Source organism: Mirounga leonina, unplaced genomic scaffold (assembly GCF_011800145.1).
Source record: "Mirounga leonina isolate KUSES-001 unplaced genomic scaffold, KU_Mleo_1.0 Mir_175, whole genome shotgun sequence".
NCBI classification, from domain to species: Eukaryota; Metazoa; Chordata; class Mammalia; order Carnivora; family Phocidae; genus Mirounga; species Mirounga leonina.
Genome location: NW_023270453.1, coordinates 22,364,116 through 22,386,341, shown reverse-complemented (window position 1 = coordinate 22,386,341; position 22,226 = coordinate 22,364,116). Strand labels below are relative to the sequence as shown.

At 60.9% G+C, this 22,226-nt stretch overlaps 3 protein-coding genes across 9 annotated transcripts in view; 2 read left to right on the top strand and 1 right to left on the bottom strand.

Annotated features, from left to right (window-relative positions):
- IFT140 (intraflagellar transport 140) overlaps positions 1–1,201 on the top strand; it is a 75,889-nt gene extending 74,688 nt beyond the window's left edge. The window contains exon 29 of the mRNA XM_035021894.1: positions 752–1,201. Within this exon, the coding sequence (XP_034877785.1) occupies positions 752–958 (207 nt within the window). The 3' untranslated portion in view covers positions 959–1,201. The remainder of the gene's footprint in view (positions 1–751) is intronic.
- TELO2 (telomere maintenance 2) lies at positions 905–13,150 on the bottom strand. Of its 7 annotated transcripts, none has more exons than XM_035021896.1 (21): positions 12,918–13,150; positions 11,575–11,910; positions 10,575–10,852; positions 9,383–9,451; positions 9,035–9,182; positions 8,637–8,739; positions 8,351–8,419; positions 8,009–8,150; positions 7,789–7,925; positions 7,285–7,370; positions 6,967–7,053; positions 6,614–6,702; positions 6,344–6,435; positions 6,128–6,244; positions 5,946–6,041; positions 4,460–4,624; positions 3,986–4,077; positions 3,535–3,634; positions 3,343–3,407; positions 2,976–3,091; positions 905–1,425 (listed from the first exon to the last, which is right to left on the bottom strand). In XM_035021896.1, the coding sequence occupies exons 2-21, from the start codon at positions 11,907–11,909 to the stop codon at positions 1,124–1,126; spliced, it is 2,688 nt and encodes an 895-aa protein (XP_034877787.1). In that variant the 5' UTR covers position 11,910; positions 12,918–13,150; the 3' UTR covers positions 905–1,123. The 7 variants fall into 7 exon arrangements, 5 of the variants coding, with proteins under 5 accessions (XP_034877787.1, XP_034877789.1, XP_034877788.1 ...); XM_035021898.1 differs by having other exon boundaries at positions 5,946–6,017; XM_035021897.1 differs by having other exon boundaries at positions 12,922–13,150.
- Positions 13,151–17,621: 4,471 nt separating this feature from the next.
- On the top strand, positions 17,622–21,490 carry PTX4 (pentraxin 4). The gene is made up of 3 exons (XM_035022461.1): positions 17,622–18,418; positions 19,053–19,701; positions 20,850–21,490. The coding sequence occupies exons 1-3, from the start codon at positions 18,281–18,283 to the stop codon at positions 21,488–21,490; spliced, it is 1,428 nt and encodes a 475-aa protein (XP_034878352.1). The 5' UTR covers positions 17,622–18,280.
- The last annotated feature ends 736 nt before the right edge of the window (positions 21,491–22,226 follow it).

Sequence of the window (22,226 nt, the reverse complement as noted above, 5' to 3'; positions counted from 1 at the left end):
GCACGTGTGGGCCGATATAGCAGGCGTGGACAGGTGTGGACACATGCAGGCAGGTATACCAGGTGTGGACAGGTGTGGGCAGGTATAGCAGGCGTGGAGAGGCACGGACACGTGCGGGCAGGTGTAGGCACGTGCAGGCAGGTATAGCAGGCGTGGGCAGGCATAGGCACGCATGGACAGGTGTGGGCAGATATAAGTGTGGTGCTCTGTGGGAGGCTCAGGTCCCTCAACCCCAGGCTCTCCCACATATTCCCACTGGCAGAACCAGAGTAAGTTCCACAGGAAAACCACTGACAGCTCCACGGTTTACTGGCTTATGATCAAGAACCATATATACAAGAGATTCAGACAAGTTGGGGCAGATTTGATGCTTGGTCAGAGAAAACCAGGTGGACGGCATACACTGGCCACCTGCCCTGCCACCCTGAAGCCATCTGCAGTGTGAATGCCTCCTTCCCTCACGTCTCCTCCAGGGAGCGTGGCCCCCAAACACTCGGGTCCTCCAACCCAGGCTGCTCACAGGGCTTTCCTGCTCAGCTGGGGGTGCTAACCGCAGCCGACAGCACAGTCAGAGCCCAAGCTTTGGACACCGCCAGCCCTCGGAAAGGCTGTGCAGTCATAGACAGTTGTCCCCAGGCCCCTCTTGTGAAGGCACGGGGTGGGTGTCCAGGAAACTCACCGCCCCGGACAGAGGGTGTGGGCTCTTTGGTTTTCGCTGTGCACTAACCTGGTAACGGCTGTCCCAACCCAGGCCTACAGGTACCTGGAGGAGATGCGGAAGCGAGTGCCCTCTGCCAACATGTCCTACTACGTGAACCAGCGGACCGTGGATGCCGTGCACCAGGGCCTGGGCATCCCTCTGGTGCGCACCGTGCCTGAGCACATCCGCCACAACAGCGTGGAGGACCACAAGGAAGTAGACGAGGAGGTGGTGGAAGAGGTGGAGAGTGACCCCTGACGGCCGCTGCTGCAAGCTCCTCTGGAACTTTCCGGGGTTGGTAGCAAGAGCCTGACTTTCTTGTTGAAATATAAACTGGTATTTGACGCCCAGGGCACTGGCTATCCTGCTTAGAAGGGGCAATCGTGTGTCCTTCCGGCATTCCTAGCTCCTGCGGTCCCTTTACTAGGAAGGGAGTTGGCTCATCTTTTCCGTGACAGTCTCCCAAGTACAAATTGTAAAACCTAAAACACTAGAACTCGATGGACTGTGCGTGTTAGTATATTCACCGCGCCTCGTCCCAGCACGCAGGCAGGCACCTAAGAGCACAACTAACAATTTCCAGCGGGACGCACCATTCCTGACCACAGGGCCTGGTGTCCACTGGAATGGACATGGGGGTGGCCTTGCCCAGGTGACACGGTGGCCTGTGCGGGGCGGGTTTCCTCCACGAGGCAGCCTTGCGGGTGCAGCTCTGTCTCCAGCTCCTGCAGGGAGGGGCCGGCCTCAGGCCATTTCAGGGCAGGGAGGGGGACCTTGGGCTCTCCCACCCCCAGCTCCTTCCACAGCTGCCAACACCTGTGCCCCTTCGGAGGGCCCATTGAGGCACTGTGGACCCTGCCCGAGCAGTGAGAGCCACGAGGCGTGGGCGTGAGTACCTGCAGCTCCTTTTTATTCTTCCTTTTTGTGGTTTTTTAAAGTCTGCATTCAGGTGAGGAAGGGGCTTGGGGACAGGCTAAGAAGCAGCCCGCAGGGGCCCCAGTGGCTCCCTCCTTCCTCGGGACCCCTGGGCCACGTTCAGGTGGCCCTGTCCACGGGGGCAGCACCGGAGGCCCTCGCGTGGACTGCTGGCAGAGCCCTCAGGCCAGCCGGGCTAGCCCCAGCGGGGCAGGGCCTTCTTGAGCAGGGACTAAGGAGACGACAGCGGGACAAGTGTGTCTCTGAGCTTCTCCAGAAGCAGGAGCGCTTTCACCGCCAGCACCCTACAGTCCTCATCGGGGTCCTGCTCCGCCACATCTGCCAGGCCCAGAGAAAGCGGGACGTCAGCAGCGCCACCTGGCCGCGCAGGCCAGCCCTCCTTGGTTTCCTGTCAGGGAAGTCTTCCTGCACAAGCCCCCGCGGGGCCCGGCGTGTCCTGGCTGCCCCCGCCCCCGAGATAGCAGCACCTCAGACCCCAGCAAAGGCCTTTGCCTCCCCTTGGGGCGATGGTGGCAGGGAGGCAGGGGGACCCATCCTGGGACTCAGGACGCTGCATGCCTGCAGCACGAGGCCCTGAGCCATCCCGACACATGTGATCAGAGAAAGCCACACTGAAGGGCGCTCTGCAAACCGACCAACACGACAAAAGGGGCCCTTGCCTGGAGCCCGGGTCCCACAGAAAGGAAAGACAAAGGCCGTCATCAGACCTCTGGGCCTCCGAGCGTGGCAGCACATCAGACCATAGAGGCCCAGCCGTGAGCCCCGAGAGTGGAAAGGTGTGCGCTCGCTCTGGGCAACTCAAGTGCCTGTAGGTGGGAGGTCATGCTGGCTCCAGCAGACTTTTCAAAAAATCTTGACGGGGTGCGAAGTTTGTCAAAATGCTAATCGGCAGGGGCGCCTGGGTGGCTCAGTCATTGGGCGTCTGCCTTCGGCTCAGGTCGTGATCCCAGGGTCCTGGGATTGAGCCCCACATTGGGCTCCCTGCTCGGCGGGAAGCCTGCTTCTCTCTCTCCCTCTCCCTCTGCCTGCCTGTCTGCCTACTTATGTAAAGTCTTTAAAAAAAAAAAAATTGCTAATCGGCAAACCTGCTGAGGTTACACGGTGCTCGCTGTATGGCTCTTGTAACCTTACTGCCGATTTGGAATTTTCCAGAACAAATACAGCCTCATCTCCCACGTTAGGGCACCTTCTTTTGGGTCCCCCTGCAGCACCTCCACAAAGTGACCCAACAACAGCCAGGTCCCCACCGCCCCATGCCCTGATGGCTGTGGGGACCCTCCAGGCTGCACCAGCCTCCTCCCTCCCGCCTCGCCAACATGGCTGGGGGCCCGGTGCTCACCCGCCAGCCAGGGCCGGGCTTCCAGCAGCTCATCAGGCAGGTCGGCCAGCAGTCGCTCGGCCGGAACGCTGAGCAGGACAGAGGAGACTGCGGACAGCAGGCCCCGGCGCACATAGCTGACGAAGAAGGCCAGAAGTCTGAGTCCTGATGGAGCCCCAGGCCAGGAAGACCCCATTTCTCCTCGGGGTACAGCAGACACACAGGCAACCAAAGCATGCTCGACCCCACCCTGCTCCTTCCTGCTTAGGAAGTGCCAAGCCAACCTAGGAGCCGCCCCCCACCTCCTGCTTTCCACATCACAGCAGGATTTGGAACCCCGTCTCTGTGTCCACATGGGACCACTGCCCTCAGCCCCACGGCCACTCACGCGTCACCATGGAAGCGAAGGGTCCACACAAACTCCAAGAGGGCCTTGCCCATGGCCACAGCCACCTGAAACCACAGAGACCAGTGGGCAGGGGTCCTGGCACCCAGAAGCGGACCCCACCTTGGAGCCTGTGCTTGGGTCCAAGGTGAGGCCCTCTGTGGGGACAGCCACCAGCTACCACCTCCCCCTCACCGTGGTGTTCACAGCCAGGTACATCAGGGCCCCTAAGGTGTGGACCAATCTCCCAAGAACCAGTTGGTCCTCTCCCAAAAGGTCAAAGGTCACCAGAGGCCTAAAACAGAGAACCAGTGAACGTGCAGGCTGGGCACTCGGAGCTGGCTCCCAAGCCCCTGGGCCACTGAGGGACACCCGGGGCCCCGGACGCCCCTCCTCACTGCCCGTCCCCATGCGTGACCCAGAGTCACGAGGGGAAGGCGTTGGACAGACAGATGCAGACCGGGCGGAGCGGCGAGGCACCACAGTGTGGCTCCAGCCCCACCGGCCAGAGCCCGTCATCTGTGAAACGGTGGCACCTGACACCCCCACATCGCCTGCCCAACCCAGGTCATGACCCTGCTGCAGGACCGCAGACTCCACGCTGGGAAGTCTCCTGTCCGCAAGGGCATGCAGGCCTCCCGCTCACCTGTCAAAGTGCCGAATGAGGGGGAAGAAGAAGTAGCCAGCCACCAAGTTGAATTCGTTGGGGCCAGCATCCGGCCCCCACCTGGGAGAGCGCTGCAAACACACGGTGCTCAAGGTGCCAGGCCCCTCCCCCAGGCAGGACTCCCACTGTGGGCACTGTCCCGTGCGCCGTGGGGCGCAAGCAGCTCCCGGCCCCCGTGACAGCCCCGAGTGGACCCCGATGACCCAGCACACGATGACCCAGCACACGCCAGGTCCATTCCTGCTGATGCAGGATTCCTCAGGCTGTTTTCACGCCCACGTCTGCAGTCCCGTTTTAAAACCACTTCACTCTGATACCCTACAGCATGTGTCCCTCACTCAGTTTGTACCCAAAACTCCCTTCACAGAACGCCCCCAAGCAGGCAGCCCCTAGAGGCCACCGACCACTCAGCTCCCACTCAGGTCCGAGGACCTGAGCCGGGTCCCAGCTGACCTGAGAGAACCGCCGGGTCTTGCTTCTGATCCGCTCCTGCACGACTGCCCGCCAGGCGGGAGCCTGGGTGCTGCTGGGCTGGGAGGCGGGACTCGGGGAGCCACACTGGGGAGCCTTGGGGAGGCGCCCAGGCCGAGACAGCTGCTGGGCAGCCAGAGTCAGGACCTAAAGAAGACCCAAGGCAGCTGTCATTACTCTAGGGAAGGATGGCATTTTCCAAAATTCAAAGTAAACTGAGTGGCCTCGAGCCCTTCGCCCCACGGGCGCCATCAGCCCACAGGCGGTGCCGGAGGACGTTCTGGGGACCACGCAGAACATCAGTTCTGAGTACCCCAGCGTCACCGCACTTGTGTGGGTGATAGGAGGGAAAGCTGGACGGCCCCCTGGCAACAGCCCAGCAGCCTGGCTCCTATACCCAGAGCCCCTTCTATTCCAGAACCTCATCCAATCTGGCGCCCAGACACCTGGGAAAAGGGAAGAAGCTCTGGCCCAGGCTGTGCACGGATGGGCCCTGGGACGCGTGTGGGATGCCCTGGCACAGTCAAGGCCACAGACGGCAGCCTGATGCTGCAGGCACCCGCCCGGGCAGTGCATGCCAAGGGCCGTTCCTTTGAGGTCACACGACACAGTCAAGGACCAAATGCCACTGAGCAGCAAGCACGGACACAATGACCCTGTTCAGTGCCGTGACCGTGGTGAGTGCACAGCTCAGCGGCAGCAAGTTCACCTCACCTGGCCATCACCAGCATCATCTCCAGAACCCCTCCGTCTTCCCAAACAGGAGCTCCGTCCCTGTGAAACACGCCCTCCCCACCATCCACTTCCTGTCTGATTTTGACCCCAACGACCTCGTGGAGGCAGAGCCCTACACCACCCTCCTCTCGGGACCGGCTTTTCCACTGAGCACTGTCTGGTAGGTTCTGCCACATGGTGGCAGGTGTTAGAACGTCCTTTCTTCATAAGGCTGAGTAAGGTTTCATCATGTGGACAGGACGCATTTTGCTCACCTTAAGATGGGGAGTCGTATTGCATAGGAATTCTATCTCAATAAAGCTTTTGTCTAACGTAAAGGACGCACGCAGCCTCCACTGAATCCCATGCGCTGTCAAGACAACCCCAGATGGGGTGCCTGGGTGGCTCAATTGGTTAAGCGACTGCCTTCAGCTCAGGTCATGATCCTGGTGTCCCGGGATCGAGTCCCGGATCGGGCTCCCTGATCAGCAGGGGGTCTGCTTCTCCCTCTGCCCTCTTCCCTCTTGTGCTCTCTGTCTCTCATTCTCTCTCTCTCTCAAATAAATAAATAAAATCTTTAAAAAAAAAAAAAGACAACCCCAGATGGGTGCCGGTCCCAGCCTCTCAGGTCCAGCAACAAGGGACCTGGGGAGGCCTCTGGTCCTGGCCACGTAGCTTTTGGCAAGTACGCATTCCCCTCCCCTCATGAGGGCACCTGGGCCTGACGAGTGGACAGAGGGCCCCAGGCACTCACGTCCAGGATGTCCATGCGCTGCCGGAGGCTGAAGTTGAGGGCGTAGAATTGTGAGGTCAGATACTCTGCGACCTGAGCCGGGCACACGAAAGGCCGCTGTGGGCCACCACCCAGGGCTAGGGCCCCCGTGCAGACGCTGCCTCGTGGCAGGACCGCAGCACCACCCGACCCCTGGGACTCACCGGGGCTGGGTCTGTGACCACGACAGCCACCAGGGCTCGCTGGCGCAGCCCCTCAAACCCCACCACGCTCGTCTTCTCCTCCAAGTGCAAGAGCACCTTGGCCAGCTCCACGCTCACCTGCACACACGGGTCAGCGTGCCTCAGCCCCCCACCTGCCCTCTGCCTCCCCACCCCAGCCGTGCGGGCCTCCCAGGCAGACACATAGCCCTCCCTCACCTCGCGGGCAGCAGCCGGGCTCCTGACAATCAGCCCCTCGAGGGCTCGCAGGGCTGCCTCCCAGCGCTCCCAGTCCTCGGATGAGGTCAGGGCTACACAGAACAGACGGGCCCATGCTGGTCCTCAGCCCTGACCTCGTGTGAGGCAAAGCTGACGGCCAGGGTCTGGGCGCTGGGCGGAGGCAGGCAAGTCCCAGGCCACGGGCAGTTCCCAGGGCTCAGCCACCCCAGGGCAGGGGTTGGTGGGGCTCCCGCCGGGGAAGAGACCCACCTTCCACGCAGTCCCGGACATAGGCAGGTGCCTTCCCACTCTTCAGCTCTTGGTCCCCCGACATGTCATAGGGGACAAGCTCATCGTCACTAGGGAAGCAGCAGAGACCCGCGGGGCCGGCCCATCACCCAGGAGCAGGCAACAGGCAGGCCGTGCTCCTGAGCCACTGGCATTAACCCCAAGTCCCCGAAGCCTCAGGAACAGCAGACTTTTCCTATTAGGGTGCTTGAGAAGAGCGGCGCTGCAAAGCTGACCTGCGACCTCCACACAGCGCGGGCCGTCTGCTCCCACGCTCACATGCACGGGGCTCTGCTCCCCCACGTCTGCGGCTTCCACCTGAGACCAGCCCCTACCTGTCCAGGTCAGAGCCCGAGCCCTCCGACTGGGCCTGGGGGACGTCATCGTCCGTGCTCCCTCTGTCAGGGGTCTCTACAGCCGGGCTTTGGAGAACAAAGAAGGAGCCCTTCGAGGAGGCCCCACACAAGCTTCTGGCCCTGGAAGCCACCTTCCCTGGGAAGTGCTCTCCCTGTCCCCACCCTGCGCTTCTTCGCTTATGTCTCAGCTACTGGAGTCCAGGAGGACAAGGTGATGGGGTAACGCGCGTGCGGGAACAGGCCCTGTCCAGCAACCACGCCCAGAGCTCGGGGACCACGGGGCATGGAGACCCTCACCTTGCCTCCACCTCCGAGGGGCTGTCAGCCACAGGCGGGGGCACCGCCAGGGCCAGCAGCTCGCGGCTCAGCTCATCCTCTTCGTACTGCAACGCACAGAGGCTGGAGCCGGCCCGGGGCGGGCGGGCAGGCCCACGGCCCCTGCTGCCTCTAGCATAGCCCACGACTCTGCGAGTCTACGCAGGGCAGCGGGCAGCACTGGGTGTGCAAGGCCGGGGGAGCCCACCCTCCCGAGGGACCAGAATCCCCCGAGGACATCCTGGGGGGCTCCACAGGTGGAGGGGAGGGGACACCTGTCCAGCATGCCTGAGTCCTGTCCAGAGGGAACACTTGCGGACGCCCCAGGGAATCCGCCTGGGGGCTACACCCCCACCCCTCGAGGTGAGGCCCTCAGCGGGGCCCCCAGGCCCTGTTCCACACCAGCATGCAGGGGCCGTGGCTTGGACCCAGGAAGACGTGGTGACATTGGGGCGGGGCAACACTGAGGGTGCCGCCCTCGTTCACCTGGAACCTCAAGGGAGGCCCGTCAGGGTGGATCCGGGTGCTGGCTACTCCGGCCACAATCATGCCCAGGCGGCGCACAGCGGGCAGGCTGCTGTCCAGACGAGTCTTTACTCCCGCCATGAGGCTAGCCAGCAGCTCTGGAAGCCCCGACAGCCACACACTGAGCGCCGGTGGCGCGTGGGGACAGGCATGGGGCTGGGGCAGGGGCCCGCCTGCTCACCGTCCCGGCTGTCCCGGAGCTCCGTGTCCTGCAGGTGCGCCAGGCAGATGAGCAGGGCCGAGCTGACGTAGCGTTGCTGCGGCAGAGGCGTGTGGCGGATGGCACTGGGGCTGCCCCACGTCTCCAGGAGCTCCTTCAGCGCCTGGTGGGCGGCGCGGGCGGTCACACGGCCCCGCCTGCCTCCCTGCACGGCGCCGCTGACCTGGCCGGCACCCTCACCCACTGCCAGCCCACGAGAGGCTCTAGCCGGCACCCTCTGCTCCAGGCAGGGGCCCCCTCCCTTCCCTTCCCAGCAGAAGGTGGTCCTAGCACACCAGGGGTGGAGGGCCTGGCCGCACTTACCTGTCTGAGGAGCAGGCGCCGCTGGCTGTCCATGGCCAGGTACCCCAGCAGGCTCTGTAGCATGGGCGTCTACGACAGAGGCCGGGCGTCCAGTCACTGCCAACCAGGCAGACACCAGTTGCCCACATGACAGGCCGAGGACCATCTGCCCAGGGGTCCCGGAGCAGAGGCTGGTCTGGACTGAGGGTCAGCAGTGCTTCCTGGACAACCGAGCTCAGCTCCAGACGCTACGGTCACTTCTGGGCCCTGGGGTGGCCCTCAGCCCACCCCCTTACCCCAGTCTCACCGAGTATCGATACTGTAGGAACAGAATTTTTCGGGTCATCACAAACTGGGCCTTCTTACTCTTCAACACCAGGTTCCCCAGGAGCCGCGAGAGGACGTCGGGCCTGCGAGGCACAGGCGGGGGCAGAGGGCAGAGCGTGAACTCCAGACGTCCCCAGCTCCGCACTAAGCACTGGGAGCCCGGGGCCCACGCCCCAGCTCTGAATCACACCTGATGCTCCCTCCTCCCAGGGACAGCCCAGCACGTCCACACTAGCGGATGTCCCTCCCCTGCTCTGGCCGCATCTAGTCGGGGGTGACAAAGGAGCACGGCCTCTCGGCGTGAGCTCACAGCACGTACGAGGGACGGGAGACTTGCTGTCCCTGGAGGCCCGCCTCCTGCCCCCCCTGGCTCCTTACCCCGAGGCGGCTTCCACCAGTCCCGTTAGCAGAGCCTCCATGGCCCGGTCGGGCACACACTCCACCAGGCGCCAGCACACGCGCCGCCAGAGGCAGCTGCCCTGGGTGAGCGCCGTCAGCCGCGGCACCAGCACACCCAAGATCTCCTCTGAGGAGAAGACATAGAGGCCCTGAACTCGGGGCCGTGCGGCACCCAGTGTCTACAGCCCATGGGTCCGCCGGGCCCAGGAGAGGGGCCCAGGCTCCACAAGGGAACTGCGCTGCCCGCCCCCGCCCGGGACGGCTGCAGGAAGGGCGGGGAGACGTCCGCAAAGGACTACGGCTCCTCCCGGGACAGGGAACACTCACTCTGTCTCCCGTGGACACAGGCCTTCCCGAGCACCTGAGACAGGAAGGAGACGGAGCAGTCCCAGCCACCTGGGACGGGAAGGAAAGCGGGATCTCAAAGCAGGGCAGCGGTAAGTCCACGAGACACCTGACTAGGTGGGAACAGACCTCACGTCTGTATGGGCATCTCTGCCTTGTAAAAACACCGTTTCTCTCCGTCTAGTTCCAACTGAAACCTCAGTAGCACTGTCTCGGGCTGGAAGCACCCACCATAATTTCACACTCCGCCTGCTTAATCGCCCGTGATGATCCCACGGAGTATGGCCCAGTGTCGTGGCACGGGGCGGAGGCGGCACCGAGGGGCAGGCCAGGGCAGTGAGCCCCGTGGGGCACGTCTGAGCCGCCCGCAGGGAGGAAACGGGGCATGGGGAGAGGGGAGGCCGGGCCCACCAGCCCCACGATGGCGGTGCCCACCACGAGACAGTCCAGACGTGCACGAAAGGAAACGGAGTATCTGCCACCTAAAGAGGGGCGTCTGAGCTCCTACAAAGACGAACCGGATGCAGCCTCCCAATAGAAGCAGACGTGATCTAGATTTGCTCTGGGCACATTCAGAACACGCTGGAGGCTTCTCAAGCACAGAGCAGGAGGAGGGGCGGCCTGGCTGAGCAGACGCTGGCACGCCTCGCCTCACCCTGGCCCTCTGACCCTCTGCAGTGGTGGGGCCTCCCTCGCAGGGCGGGCACAGGGACGATGTGAGCACACGTGTGAGCACACGATGTGAGCATACACGAGCCCACTCCACAGCCTCAGCGAGACCCTGTGTGCGCCCCATGATGGGAGAGCAGAGAGTGGCGCAGACGCCAAGACCCCAACCACAGCAGACTGAGTGATATGGTCTCTAAGATGCTCCGTGAAGGCCCCCGCCGTGAGCAGCCCCATCTGCATGGCTTCACCGACGGGTCCAACCAAGAGCTAAAGGAATCAAGGTCAGCTCCATCTTCAAGGTCAATAGCCAAGAAGTGGGTGAAGCTCAGCATGCAGGTCACTACCACCCCATGCAGGAGACAACATCTGACCTGCCAACAGTATCACCCCGAGAATCCCAAGCGCCCCGAGGCCGTGAAAAGCCCGGACGGAGGGAGGGAGGGAGGAAGGAACGGGATGGTGGCCAGAGAAAATGGCTGGAAGGACAGTGTGCAGGGGCCCGCACCTCGGAGAGAGTCCACCACCGCCTGCAGCACCCGCATGATCTCCTCCCCGAGCAGAGGGAAGTAATTCTGGGGGAGGAATGCCTCCAGGTTCTCCCGCTGCAGACGGTTGCCTAGGTGGTCGGGCAAGCCCACCACCTTGGTGAGGAGCGTCTCCTGGAGCAGGCGGAAGGCCGGCTCCGTCAGCTGCCGAGACTGGCCCTCCATCACCGCGGCCATCCTGCCCGCGCTCAGGAACCTGGCCAGCAGCTGCGCCATCTTCATCAGACGGAAGCTCGGGCTGAAGCAAGAGCAGGTGTGAAGGGCAGAGCCGTGAGCCCCCACCCTCAGTGTCCCCAGCCCAAAGGAAGAGCAAGTAATCCCACAGCTTAATCGGCACCTGACAACGAGTATCTAAATCCCACTGCCAGACAGCCAGTCCCTGGTGGGGCCCAGAGCAGCTTCCCCACCATGGAGTCACTGGATGCTGCCACTCTCCTCTCCCGATCCACGCCGACTCTGCTGAAACCCAGCTGCGCCACAGCCGAGAGGCCACATGGCAGGACTGTCTCGTGCTCTGACACTGAGTCCGGGAACCACCTTGAGGAAGGTGTCCCCACAAGTGTGCTGCGGGGCCCAGGGAGGGGCCTCCCTGTGGAGCTGAGAGCCACGGAGTGAAGCAAAGGGCCCCACGAGGATGGCAATGCCCACTGCCTACCGATGTCACCCCAGTCTGGAGCCAACCCACTGGCTAAGCCACCAGGATGGGAATGCTCCCGCTCCCTCCCTTCACCAGTGCGGCAGGACCTAGGGCAAGGGCTTCTTCACTGCAAAGGAGATCAACACAGACCGCCTCAACTTTGCAGGCGCTTTGCAGGCGCTCTGCCGGGTGCACGCTCTTTTCTCTCACCTTTCAGGACACCACATTCTCACACAAGCTGGAGAACCTGCTGGTTCGCAATCCTTCAGGCCACACTCGTGTTTCGGACATTACAAGTGACCCCATCATCAGACCCCACTCACCCGGCAGCACCCTCAATGGACTCCATCAGCACCAGGAAGGCTTGGTCAGCAGGGCCCTCCAGGAAAAAGCTGGCCCACAGGTCCTCCAGCTGGCCGTCGGGCAGAAGCTCCAGCCAGCCTGGGCTCAGCCTGCCCACTAGACATCGGAGAACGGCGGAAAAGTGCATCCTGGCAAACTCCTCCTGCTCCCCGGGAAGGGCTGAGTTCTCTGCTCCACTGAGATACCGCTTCAGGGCCCCCAGGGTGGAAAGGAGGCGGCCGCCATCCTCAGAAGAGGAAAGGGTATGAAGTGCTTCCCGGACGGTGAGCGTGACTGCAGACTGCGCTGGATCCATCCTGGAGGCCACAGGACAAGCACATGAGAAGTCCACGGAGCCCTTGGTACCCACGCGGGCCCGGTCTCAGAACCCCCACCCTCTGGCCCCTCTTGTTAAGCTTCTGGGGACCCCAGTCTCTCCTCACCCCTGCTGTTGTCCAGCAGTATCCCCCCCTCCAGCATCTACCAAGTCTGTTCACAGCTTGGTACCCTCTACCGTAGGGCACTGTGCCCCAGGGTCACAAGTGGGGTGCTATTGGCATCTAGTGAGTGGGTGGTAGAACCCAGGCATCCTGGTAAATGTCCTCTATGCGCAGGACAGCGCCCACAGCAGAGGCTTATCCAAACCTAGATGTCAGCAGTGCTGGGGCTGGGAGACCCTGGACTACAGGCGTGCGATCACTTCTAACTCCCTGAGGCATCACCCATCTGCCAAACTCCCTTCTCTCCCAGAAACCAAAATCATCTGTGCTCATATTGGGGGTCAGGTGCCCCTGCAGGGTTGAGTACCATTAAGTAGGCACCTATCACCAGTGCACCCAGCCACTAAATAAGGCTGCATCAGGGGCCCAAGAAGAATCCCCACGAGCCACCTCCCCACCCAGCCGGGTCTACGCGGGCTCAGATGCGCAGGCCGGATAACACGCCAGCGACCAACCCATCCCACGCTTCCTTGCCCAGCGTGCGCGGGGAGTCCACATGGTGGCGCGGCAGGCAGAGGCCTCGTGGGGCGGGCAGGGGACCTCGGGGGACGGGAGGGGGTCTCCGGGGCGGGCGGAGGTCTGGAGACGGGAGAGGGTCTCGGGGCGAGCGGGGGTCTCGGGGGACGGGAGAGGGTCTGTGGGACCGGCGGAGGTCTGGGGACGGGAGAGGGTCTCGGGGTGGGCGGGGGTCTCGGGGGACGGGCAGGGGACCTCGGGGGACGGGAGGGGTCTCCGGGGCGGGCGGAGGTCTGGGGACGGGAGAAGGTCTCGGGGCGCGCACGGGCCTGGGGAGCGACGGGCGGGGGTCTCGGGGAGGCGCGCACCCACTCGGTCCCGGAGTCTCGCCGGCGCGCTCACGGGCAGCCCCGCCGCTACCACCCCTCCGCCGATTCGCCCCGGCCGCCGAGGCCCAGCTCCGCACGCGGTTCGCGGACTAGAGCGTGAGACGGCGGAGCACGAGCTCCCCGTGCGTTGGCAGAGCTGCCGCTGAATTTTTCGAGTCTGTGGGGCCGGACCCCGCGGGCAGATCGCGACGAATCTGCCGCGAAGCCCGGAACCCGGAAGAAGCGTGGGGCGGGCGGCCGCATCTGCGCCTGCGCCGAGTGGGGGCGTGACCCTGGGTGGGTGGGTGGAGCCCTGGGGTGGGCGGGGCCGACAGGGGTAGGCGCAACACCGTTCCACGCGGGGTAGCCAGCCGTAAGTGGCCGTGAAAATTGGCCGAAATCCAGTTCCTTGGTGGCCACTTTCCAATGACTGCTCTTAACCCTGGCGCATATGCGGTGGGCAGCGTCGGGGGTGATCTGGGAAGACCTCAGGGAGGTGCCGGTTCCGCCTGGACTACCCTTGCGGGGAAATCTGGGAAGCATGCATTAGCTCAGCATGCACTCATTAAATGCCTGCTGAGTACAGCAAGCACTCCTCCAGGGCGGAGAATGAAGCCGATCAAGTCCTGGCTCACAAATCAGGGGCACAAATGAAGTACAGGAGCGAGAGGTCCGATGGCAAAGAGTGATAAGAAAAATTGGGCAGTGGGCGCCTGCGTGGCTCAGTCGGTTGAGCGTGGGACTCTTGATTTCGGCTGAGGTCGTGATCTCAGGGTCGTTGGACAGGGCCCGGGGTGGGGCTCCGCGCTGGCCGTCCGGGAGTCAGCTGGAGATTCTCTGTTCTCTTCTTGTCTCCCTCTGCCCTCCGCCCCCCTTCGCGCGTGCGCGCGTTCTCGCTCTCTCTCAAATAAATACATAAAAATCTTAAAAAAAAAAAAAAAAAAGAGGCAGGCTGAGGAGTCTCGTTTTGGAATTCCCGCCCTGGGTGCAGGCAGGAGAACGGGCGGTAGAGGGCAGCCGCGGGCGCAGGGAGCGCAGGTGCGCGGCTAGTGCCTCCCAGGTGTGGGCCTGGCGGGGAGGAGGGCTGGCCTGGGATGCTCCCGAGGGATGTGGGCTGGGACAGGATGCGGGGAGTCCAGGAGGATGCCTTCCTGGGACTCCGGGAACTCCTCCCAGTCCGCTTCTGGATGAGAGCCTCGCTCTCCACTTCCTACAGCAGCTTCGTTCGACCTTGACCCGCTGTTTTCCCCAAGCCTGTCAGGCTACTAGGTGCTTCCTGAAGCACGGAAGATAAGCCTCTTAAGCCTTTACGTGTCTGAAAAATGTCTTTGTTATTTGCTCCAGGCAGGTTCACATTTGAGCTCAATGGACAATTTTCATTGGAAATTATTTTCACTTGGAGATGTGAAGGTTTGCTCCTCTATTTTTGGCAGCCAGCGTTCAGTTCTCTGAGGAGAGTCTCAGTCTTTCCCATTGAGCAGGTTTTTCCTCTGTGGACACTTCTAGAATCTTCTCCGCCTCCATGGGGTTCTGACACTTGACGAGACACCTGGCCCTCTCTGGTGCGCCGTCTTGAGACAGACGGATGCCCTTGACTGTGACACCTTCCCAGACTATCTTCCCATTTTTTAGTCTCACTCTCTGCGCTTGCTTTTCATTGGATTGACCTCGAAGGCCATGTTTTCTTTCTCTCTCTCTCTTTTTTTCATCTCTTTGTCTTTTTGCCCTACTTTCTGGGTAATTGCTTAAAACTTGCCTTTCAGCTTTCCTGATTTAATTATTTGGAAAATCCTCGTTTTCATCTTTTTTTTTTAAAGATTTTATTTATTTATTTGACAAAGAGAGACATAATGAGAGCAGGAACACAAGCAGGGGGAGTAGGAGAGGGAGAAGCAGGCCTCCCGCGGAGCAGGGAGCCCGATATGGGACTCGATCCCAGGACCCTGGGATCATGACCTGAGCCAAAGGCAGACGCTTAACGACTGAGCCATCCAGGCGCCCTATTTGGAAAATCCTCCTTTTCATCCTTCAAGAGCAACTTCTTCCTTGTTGATTTTTCCTTTTCTCATAACATCCATGTTTTTGCCTTGCGGACACAAAGCTTTTCTTGTCTTTCTGGGAGTAGGAATTAAGATGCTTTAGAGCTTTTCCTTGGCTCTCTGCATTTTTCTGTTTGGGCAGATTTCTGTCAGAGGCTCCCATGTATAGAGATCCTTCACTTAGCCTTCATATTAAGCATGAGACAGTCAAGGGCAAGAAGCTCTGTATGTGGATGAGGGGAACTTGTTTTGACAGATGGGGGAAAGGATGCTCTTGTTTTTCCCCAAGGCTAAAGAAGCTCCCACCCTCCTCCTACCTGGGGCTGTGGCTTCTCCTTTCTGGAAGCTGGCAGAACCCTCAGAGTCCCACAATTCAATGTGCAGACCTTTATCTCATCTCTTTCTTTTTCTTAAGTTAGTTTATTTATTTAAAGTAGGCTCAGGGTGCCTGGGTGGCTCAGTTGGTTAAGCGACTGCCTTCAGCTCAGGTCATGATCCCAGGGTCCTGGGATCAAGTCCCACATCAGGCTTCTCCTGCTCTGCAGGGAGCCTGCTTCTCCCTCTGCCTCTGCCTGCCACTCCCCTGCTTGTGCTCTCTCTCTCTCTCTCTGTCAAATAAATAAATAAAATCTTTAAAAAAATAAAGTAGGCTCCATGGCCAGTGTGGGGCTTGAACTCATAACCCTGAAATGAAGAGACACACTATACCAACTGACCAGCCAGGTGTCCCTGTGGACATTTCAATAACTCGCTTTTAGCGTTACCTTTTTAAAAAGTGAATTTTGTTATATGTATAATTTCCACTAAAATTCTTCTTTCAAAAAGAACAGATGATGGGGGCGCCTGGGTGGCTCAGTTGGTTAAGCGACTGCCTTCGGCTCAGGTCATGATCCTGGAGTCCCGGGATCAAGTCCCACATCGGGCTCCCTGCTCAGCGGGGAGTCGGCTTCTCCCTCTGACCCTCCTGACCCTCCCCCCTCTCATGCTCTCTCTCTGTCTCTCTCTCTCTCTCAAGTAAATAAATAAAATCTTTAAAAAAAAAAAAAGAACAGATGATGGAGATTGGGGGAAAGTCACCTGTCTCAGTGCATACCCACACACAGCTACATGCCCAGTCTCTCTCCAGGGCAATGCTGTCCAATCAAAATAGGATGTGAACCCCATATGTGATGTTAAATTTTCTAGGTGGCGGTAGTAAAAAAAAAAAGCGAAAAGAAACAGGTGAAGTTAATTTTAATTTTATATGTGTATATGGGTTTTGTTGTTTTTTTTTTTTTTGAGTAGCCTCCACACCCAACACGGCACTTGAACTCATGACCCCAAGATCAAGAGTTGCACACTCCACAGACTGAGCCAGCCAGGCGCCCCAATAATATATTTTATTTAACCCAATCAACCCAGAATGTTACCATTTCGACATGTAGTCCTGTACAATGTATGACGATTAGTGAGATATTTTACATTCCTTTTTTGTACTAAGCTTTGTAATCCAGTGTGCATTATTTCTGTGGTGGAACTCAATTCAGGCCAGTCACATGGCAGGGGTTCAGCTGCCCACATGGCGCAGGAAAGGGGGGTCCCCAGAGAGCCAGCTGACCACATCCTGTGGCAGGGCTGGTGAACAGAGTGTTCACCAGCTGCAGGTCAAGGAAGCCCTGGGGACCCAGCAGCTTTCTATCCAGATTCACATGAGTCCCTTCACTCAAGTCTGTGCCATGCCCCAGCCCCTCAAACCTCTCTGTAATAAGCTGAATGGTGGTTCCCAAAAATTAGGTCCAAGTCCTAAGCCCACATACGTGAATGAAAGCTTTTTCAGAGCCTTGGGGAGGAGAGGAAGGAGCAGGGCCCTAGGATACGGGGCTCCAGGACTGCAAGAGAATAAACTTGTTTTTTTGTTTTTTTGTTTTTTTAAAGATTTATTTATTTGACAGAGAAAGCACAGCGAGAGAGGGAACACAAGCAGGGGGAGTGGGAGAGTGAGAAGCAGGCTCCACAAGCAGGGGGAGTGGGAGCGTGAGAAGCAGGCTCCCCGCGGAGCAGGGAACCTGATGCAGGGCTTGATCCCAGGACCCTGGGATCATGACCTGAGCCGAAGGCAGACGCTTAATGACTGAGCCACCCAGGCGCCCCTGAGAATAAACTTATTGTTTTAAGCTTCCCCATGGGGGTCATTGGTTACGGCAACCCAGCCATGGTCTAAGTAAGTGGGGCAGGCGGGGACCTCATCCCAGGACCGCTGCAGGGACCATGATGCAGGGAGGGAGCAGGATAAAACCAGAGTCAGTTAAATAGCCCTGCATGGTTCCTCTCCCCCAGGTGCCAGTTCAATGGCAGCAGAAGGACAAAGGTGAAGGAGCCCAGGGCCAAGGAGAGTGCGAGGGCCTAGGAGAGCGCAAGGGGAGGGAGACAGCAGCGGGATGTGGGGATCCAGTGTGGCCTGGGAGAGTGACTGGTCAAGGGTGGAGCAGGGGGAACTGTGGAGAGAGCCCCCAAGGGGAGGAAGGGAGTCAGTGGCCCCAGGCCACAACCAATGACCTGTAACTAATGCAGCTCCAAGGTCAGCATGTTCTGGGTGCTGCTCCCCAAGGCTCCAGGGAGGACCCCTCCTGCCTCGTCCAGCTCCTGGCTCTCCCTGTGCCCGCATCACCCCAGTCTCTGCCTCTGTCTTCCCACGGCCTTCTCCTCTGTGTCTGTCTCTTGTAAGGACACCCTAACTATCAGCATGGTCTCCTCTCAAGATCCTTAATGATGTCTGCAAGGGCCTTTTTTCCAAATAAACTCACATCACAGGTACAGGGGAATTCACGGGGTTAGGACTTGGACTTACCATTTTGAAGCCACCATTCAGCCCACCAGACAACCTATACCCCAAAACAAATTAAGGTGGCCCCCAACCCCATTTCCTTTGCCTTACCTGAGGGAGAGAGGTGGGCCTCACAGTCCCCTCCGTGCAGGGCCAGCACGCTGGGCCCCACAGCAGACTTGGCTCCAGGGGCTCCCTGGCCCTGGCCCGGCCCCATCCAGCTCCCTGAGGTGGGAGCTGAGTCCATGTGCCCCTGCTAAAGCAATCACCGTCTGCCTCTGAGCCAGCCAGGCTGCGGCTCGAACCCAGAATTATTTTCCAGAGAAACTGTTTGCATCTGTTTTAAGCTTGTGTCCTTGGGAACCTCCAGCTCTCCAGAGCTCACTGACTGGAGGGCAGATGCTTTTCATTAAGGTGGTAGGAAGCACCTGACTCCCAGGCAGGGTGGGAGAAGGAAAGCTGGGAGGGCTGTGTGGGAACAAGCAGCGCAAAGCCAGCGGCCCTCTCTCCGCTTCCTCAGGATGGGCTGCCCGCGGAGGAAGGCCCTGTCCCTCCTTATTTTTGTGCCTGCCTGTCTGCATGGGGCTTTGTCACAGGGATACAGCCCTGCAGGGCAAAGGAAACCATTTCTCGAGAGGCTCCGCAGACTGGAAGGGCAGGTGAGTGTAGCCAGCACCTGGGGCAGCTGTGTGTTAAATTCAACAGCCGACACGGAAACAGAGCAGTAAGAGTCCTGCTCTGGGGATGCAAACACGGAGTGCGGGGGTTCTTCCCATCAGTGACTCTACGGTCCCCTACAGGGGCAACCAGCAGAGAAGGTCTGTTGGGCTGTTAGGAAGTCAAGCCAACTGACAGTGAGAACAGGGTGGGAGTCGGGCCGGGCGGTGGTGTGGGAAGCCCCGAGAGGGCTACAGGAGGGGTGCTGGGGCGTCTGGGCACGGGGTTGGGAGCTCTCTGCAGGCTCTGCCTGCTTTGATCCCCACAAACCACTCACGAAGCCCACCCTGCCCTACGTCCACTCAGGCAGGACCCTGAGCGTCACAGGGGTGAGGTGTGGGAGGCGCGAGAGGCATGGGGGTCGTGGGGGAGATGGGGGCCTGAAGCCCACACCCCACAGAGTGGGCGTCTCTGAGCGAGGCCGCCGTGGGGCTGGGTGTGGTCATGGGCCCACCCCTCGCGCAGCCGCCTGGGGATCAAGTCAGTGTGGATGGTGGCCAGTGCGCGACAGGCACCCAGAAGCGTGAGCGGGAAGGCTTGTCCCGCATCCTCCGGGCCCTCTGTGTCTCTCTCTAGTTCCGGAGGCTCCAAGAGGTGACCTTAACACACCTGCGAGTCCTTGCCCGTAACCACAACCTGTCCTACGGCATCGATGCTCGGTTCCAGAGCCTGGTGCGCGAGACCCAGGCCATGGCTCTGGCCGTGAACCAGTCGCAGGCCGCCATGCAGGGCGACCTGAGCCACCTCAAGACCTGGATGCAGAAGACCCAGCGCAGAAGCCAGAAGGTGGAGTCCAGGCTGCTGGCCTTGGGTGCTGCGCTGAGTGAAAAGGGCAAGCAGCGCACCCAGGAGGGGAAGGAGCCGCAGGTGCAGAGGGGCGCCCTCTCCGGCCTGGCCCCGGACCTGAGGGCCCTGCAGGACACGCTCGCTCGCCTCACACACCTCGTGCAGGGCCAGGGCGCCAGGCTGGCTGCTCTCAAGGGCCGGCTGCAGGTGGCCTGCCCTGGCACCATGGCCCCAGGGCTGACCCCGGCCCGGCCCCCGACCCCACCTGGGTTGCCGAGCTCCAGCTCCCCAACGCTGCAGAGGGGAAGGCAGGCGCTCAGGCCTTCACCTGAGACTGGGGACCCACCTCAGGACTCTGCCAGTGGTCTCCAGGGGACTCGGGCGCTCCCCGGCCCGGGCAGCCAGTGGGCTTGGCCCCCGAGAGACCAGGAGAGAATAAGTACCATGGCCTGCCCTTACTCCGTCGGCCTCGCCTCCCCTCTCCCACCTCCTCAGGCCTCTGGTCCCCTCTGGACAGCCTTCTCCCCCAAGCTGTGTGGAGAGGACACTGGCTTCACAGCCCTGTGCACCCCCAGAAGAAAGGGGGGCGTGCAGGTGATGGCCTGTCTTCGGGCCCCCCGGCGCCCTGGGGTGGGTGTGCACAGATGTCGGGTGCTGCTGGGGGGGTCCCCAACTCCCACTTGGTGACCCCTTCATTAGGGCTGGTGGGATAATACGACGCGTCCCCAGCCATCGCCCGCATGAGTCTCCTGTGCTGGCCCTAGATTCTGACGGGGTCCCTGAGGGGAAGAGAGGGGCTGGGAGCCCTCCATCCTTGGGTCCAGTGGGCTAATGGGTTAGAGATGCAGGTCCTCAGCCTGCCGATTGGGACCTTGGACCTCACCCCACCCCATGGACCCCTCTGTCAGGTAGACCTGAAGGGGCATGGCCCCAAAGACATTCACATCCTGACCCCTGGGCCCTGTGGATGCGGCCCCTCACGCGGCAAGGGGACTTTCTGGCTGTGATTACAGACTGTGAGACGGGAGGGGAGCTGGAATTGACACCGGGGCGAGGCAGGAAGGTCAGAGAAGCAGCTGTGAGCTCAGGGACAGAGGTTAGAGGGATGCACTTTGAAGACACAGGCAGGGCCGCGATCCATAAGCAGGGGCCGTCTCTGGAAGCTGACAGGGCAGGAGAGGATTCTCCCTGGGGCCTCCAGAGGGAGCCAGCCCCGCATCCACCATGATTTTCATCAGGGGACCCGGGTCTGGCTTTTGACCTCCAGAACTGGAAGATACTCGATTCGTGTTGTTTGGAGCCTCTGAGTGTGTGGGGCTTCGTGATGGCAGCCCCAAGAGGCTCACGCCGGGGGTCCCGCTGCTGTGGGGCGTGTCCAGAGGCTCACTCCCGCCGAGGTGTAAGACTGCGTGGGCTCCCAGTCTTCCCACCTGTGGGATGGGGTGATGGTGCAGCAAGGACCCATGGCACCCTGCACGGCCAGCCTCACAGTGCTGACTCAGCCACGGGGTCTGAAGCCCATGCCCGGGAGCGGTGTGGACACTCCTGCCGCCGCCTGGTGCTGGGGCTGACTCTCCCCGTTTCCAGCCTGTGATGTGGGCCCCGTGCTGGTCTTCCCGAACACCTCCACCCGGAACGCCGCCTTCCTCAGCCCCGGCTTCCCGTCAGGCCTGCAAGCCCTATCTGTCTGCAGCTGGGTGCGCACGGCCTCGGGCCGCCTGGGCACCCTGCTCTCCTATGCCATGGAGGAGAATGACAACAAGCTTGTGCTGCACGGCAGGGACTCCCTGGCCCCGGGCTCCATCCACTTCGTGATCCGAGACCCGGCCTTCAGGGAGCTGCCCCTGCAGCTGCTGCTGGACGGCCGGTGGAACCATGTGTGTGTCATCTGGATGTCCACCCTGGGCAGATACTGGCTGTACGTGGACCGCAGCCTCGTGGCCACCCGCTCCCACTTCAGGGAGGGCTATGAGATCCCTGCAGGAGGGTCCTTTGTGCTGGGCCAGGAGCAGGACAGCATGGGGGGCGGGTTTGACAGCTCTGAAGCCTTCGTGGGCAGCATAGCAGGCCTGGCCATTTGGGACCGGGCACTGGTCCCCGGGGAGGTCGCAAAACTGGCCACCGGGAGGGAGGTCCCCGGGGGCGCCATCCTGACGCTGGACAATGCCCAGTGGGGAGGCGGATACGTGCAGAGGGTGAACTGCAGCTACTTAGAGCTCTGCCCCTGAGGCCCTGTGCCCTGAGCCCGGCAGGAACAGCCTCAGCAGCCTTTGGCCACCGCTGATCCCAGCACACCCCCGTCCAGGGCCCCCTCCCGCACTGGGGAGGGGACAGGGCAGTGTGGGCGGGAGGGAGCGGGCCAACAGGTGGAGTGGGGCTGTGGGAGGCCCTGTGGACTATGACGCCGTTCCAGCCCGGCAAGCACAGGACTCCGGTGGGGCCTCTCGTCTGGGCTGGGTTTGCTGATGGAGAACCCCGTTTTCGAGGAACCTGGGTGGGTGCACTTGAACTGCCATGGTCCTCTCTCGAGGTGGCTTAGAAAGTGTCCGTCTGGGTGGTCCTTGTTCCCATATCCCTCATGAAAAGGGCCAGGAACCCATTTCCTGCCCTGAAGTTCCAGCAGTGCCAGAGCCAGTGAAGGGAGCAAGCTATTCAGAAACACACACGAGCAACCGACGGCACTGCTTTCAAAGTAACCTTGTTGGGGTTTTATCGGAGCAGGTGTTACAATGCTTATCCGCGATGCATGTCCAGTGCAAAGATGGTTAGCGAATTTACTGAGCTGTGCAACCATCACCACAGTCCAGTTTTAGGGTGTTTCCATGTCCCTGCCCCCCCAAATCATGCCCGTTAGCGGTTGCTCCTGTCCCCCCAGCTCCAGCAAACCCTGACCGGCTCTCTGGGCAGATTGGCCCGTTCTGGACGTTGGACATCTCACCTAAAGGAATCACACACCGTGGGGTC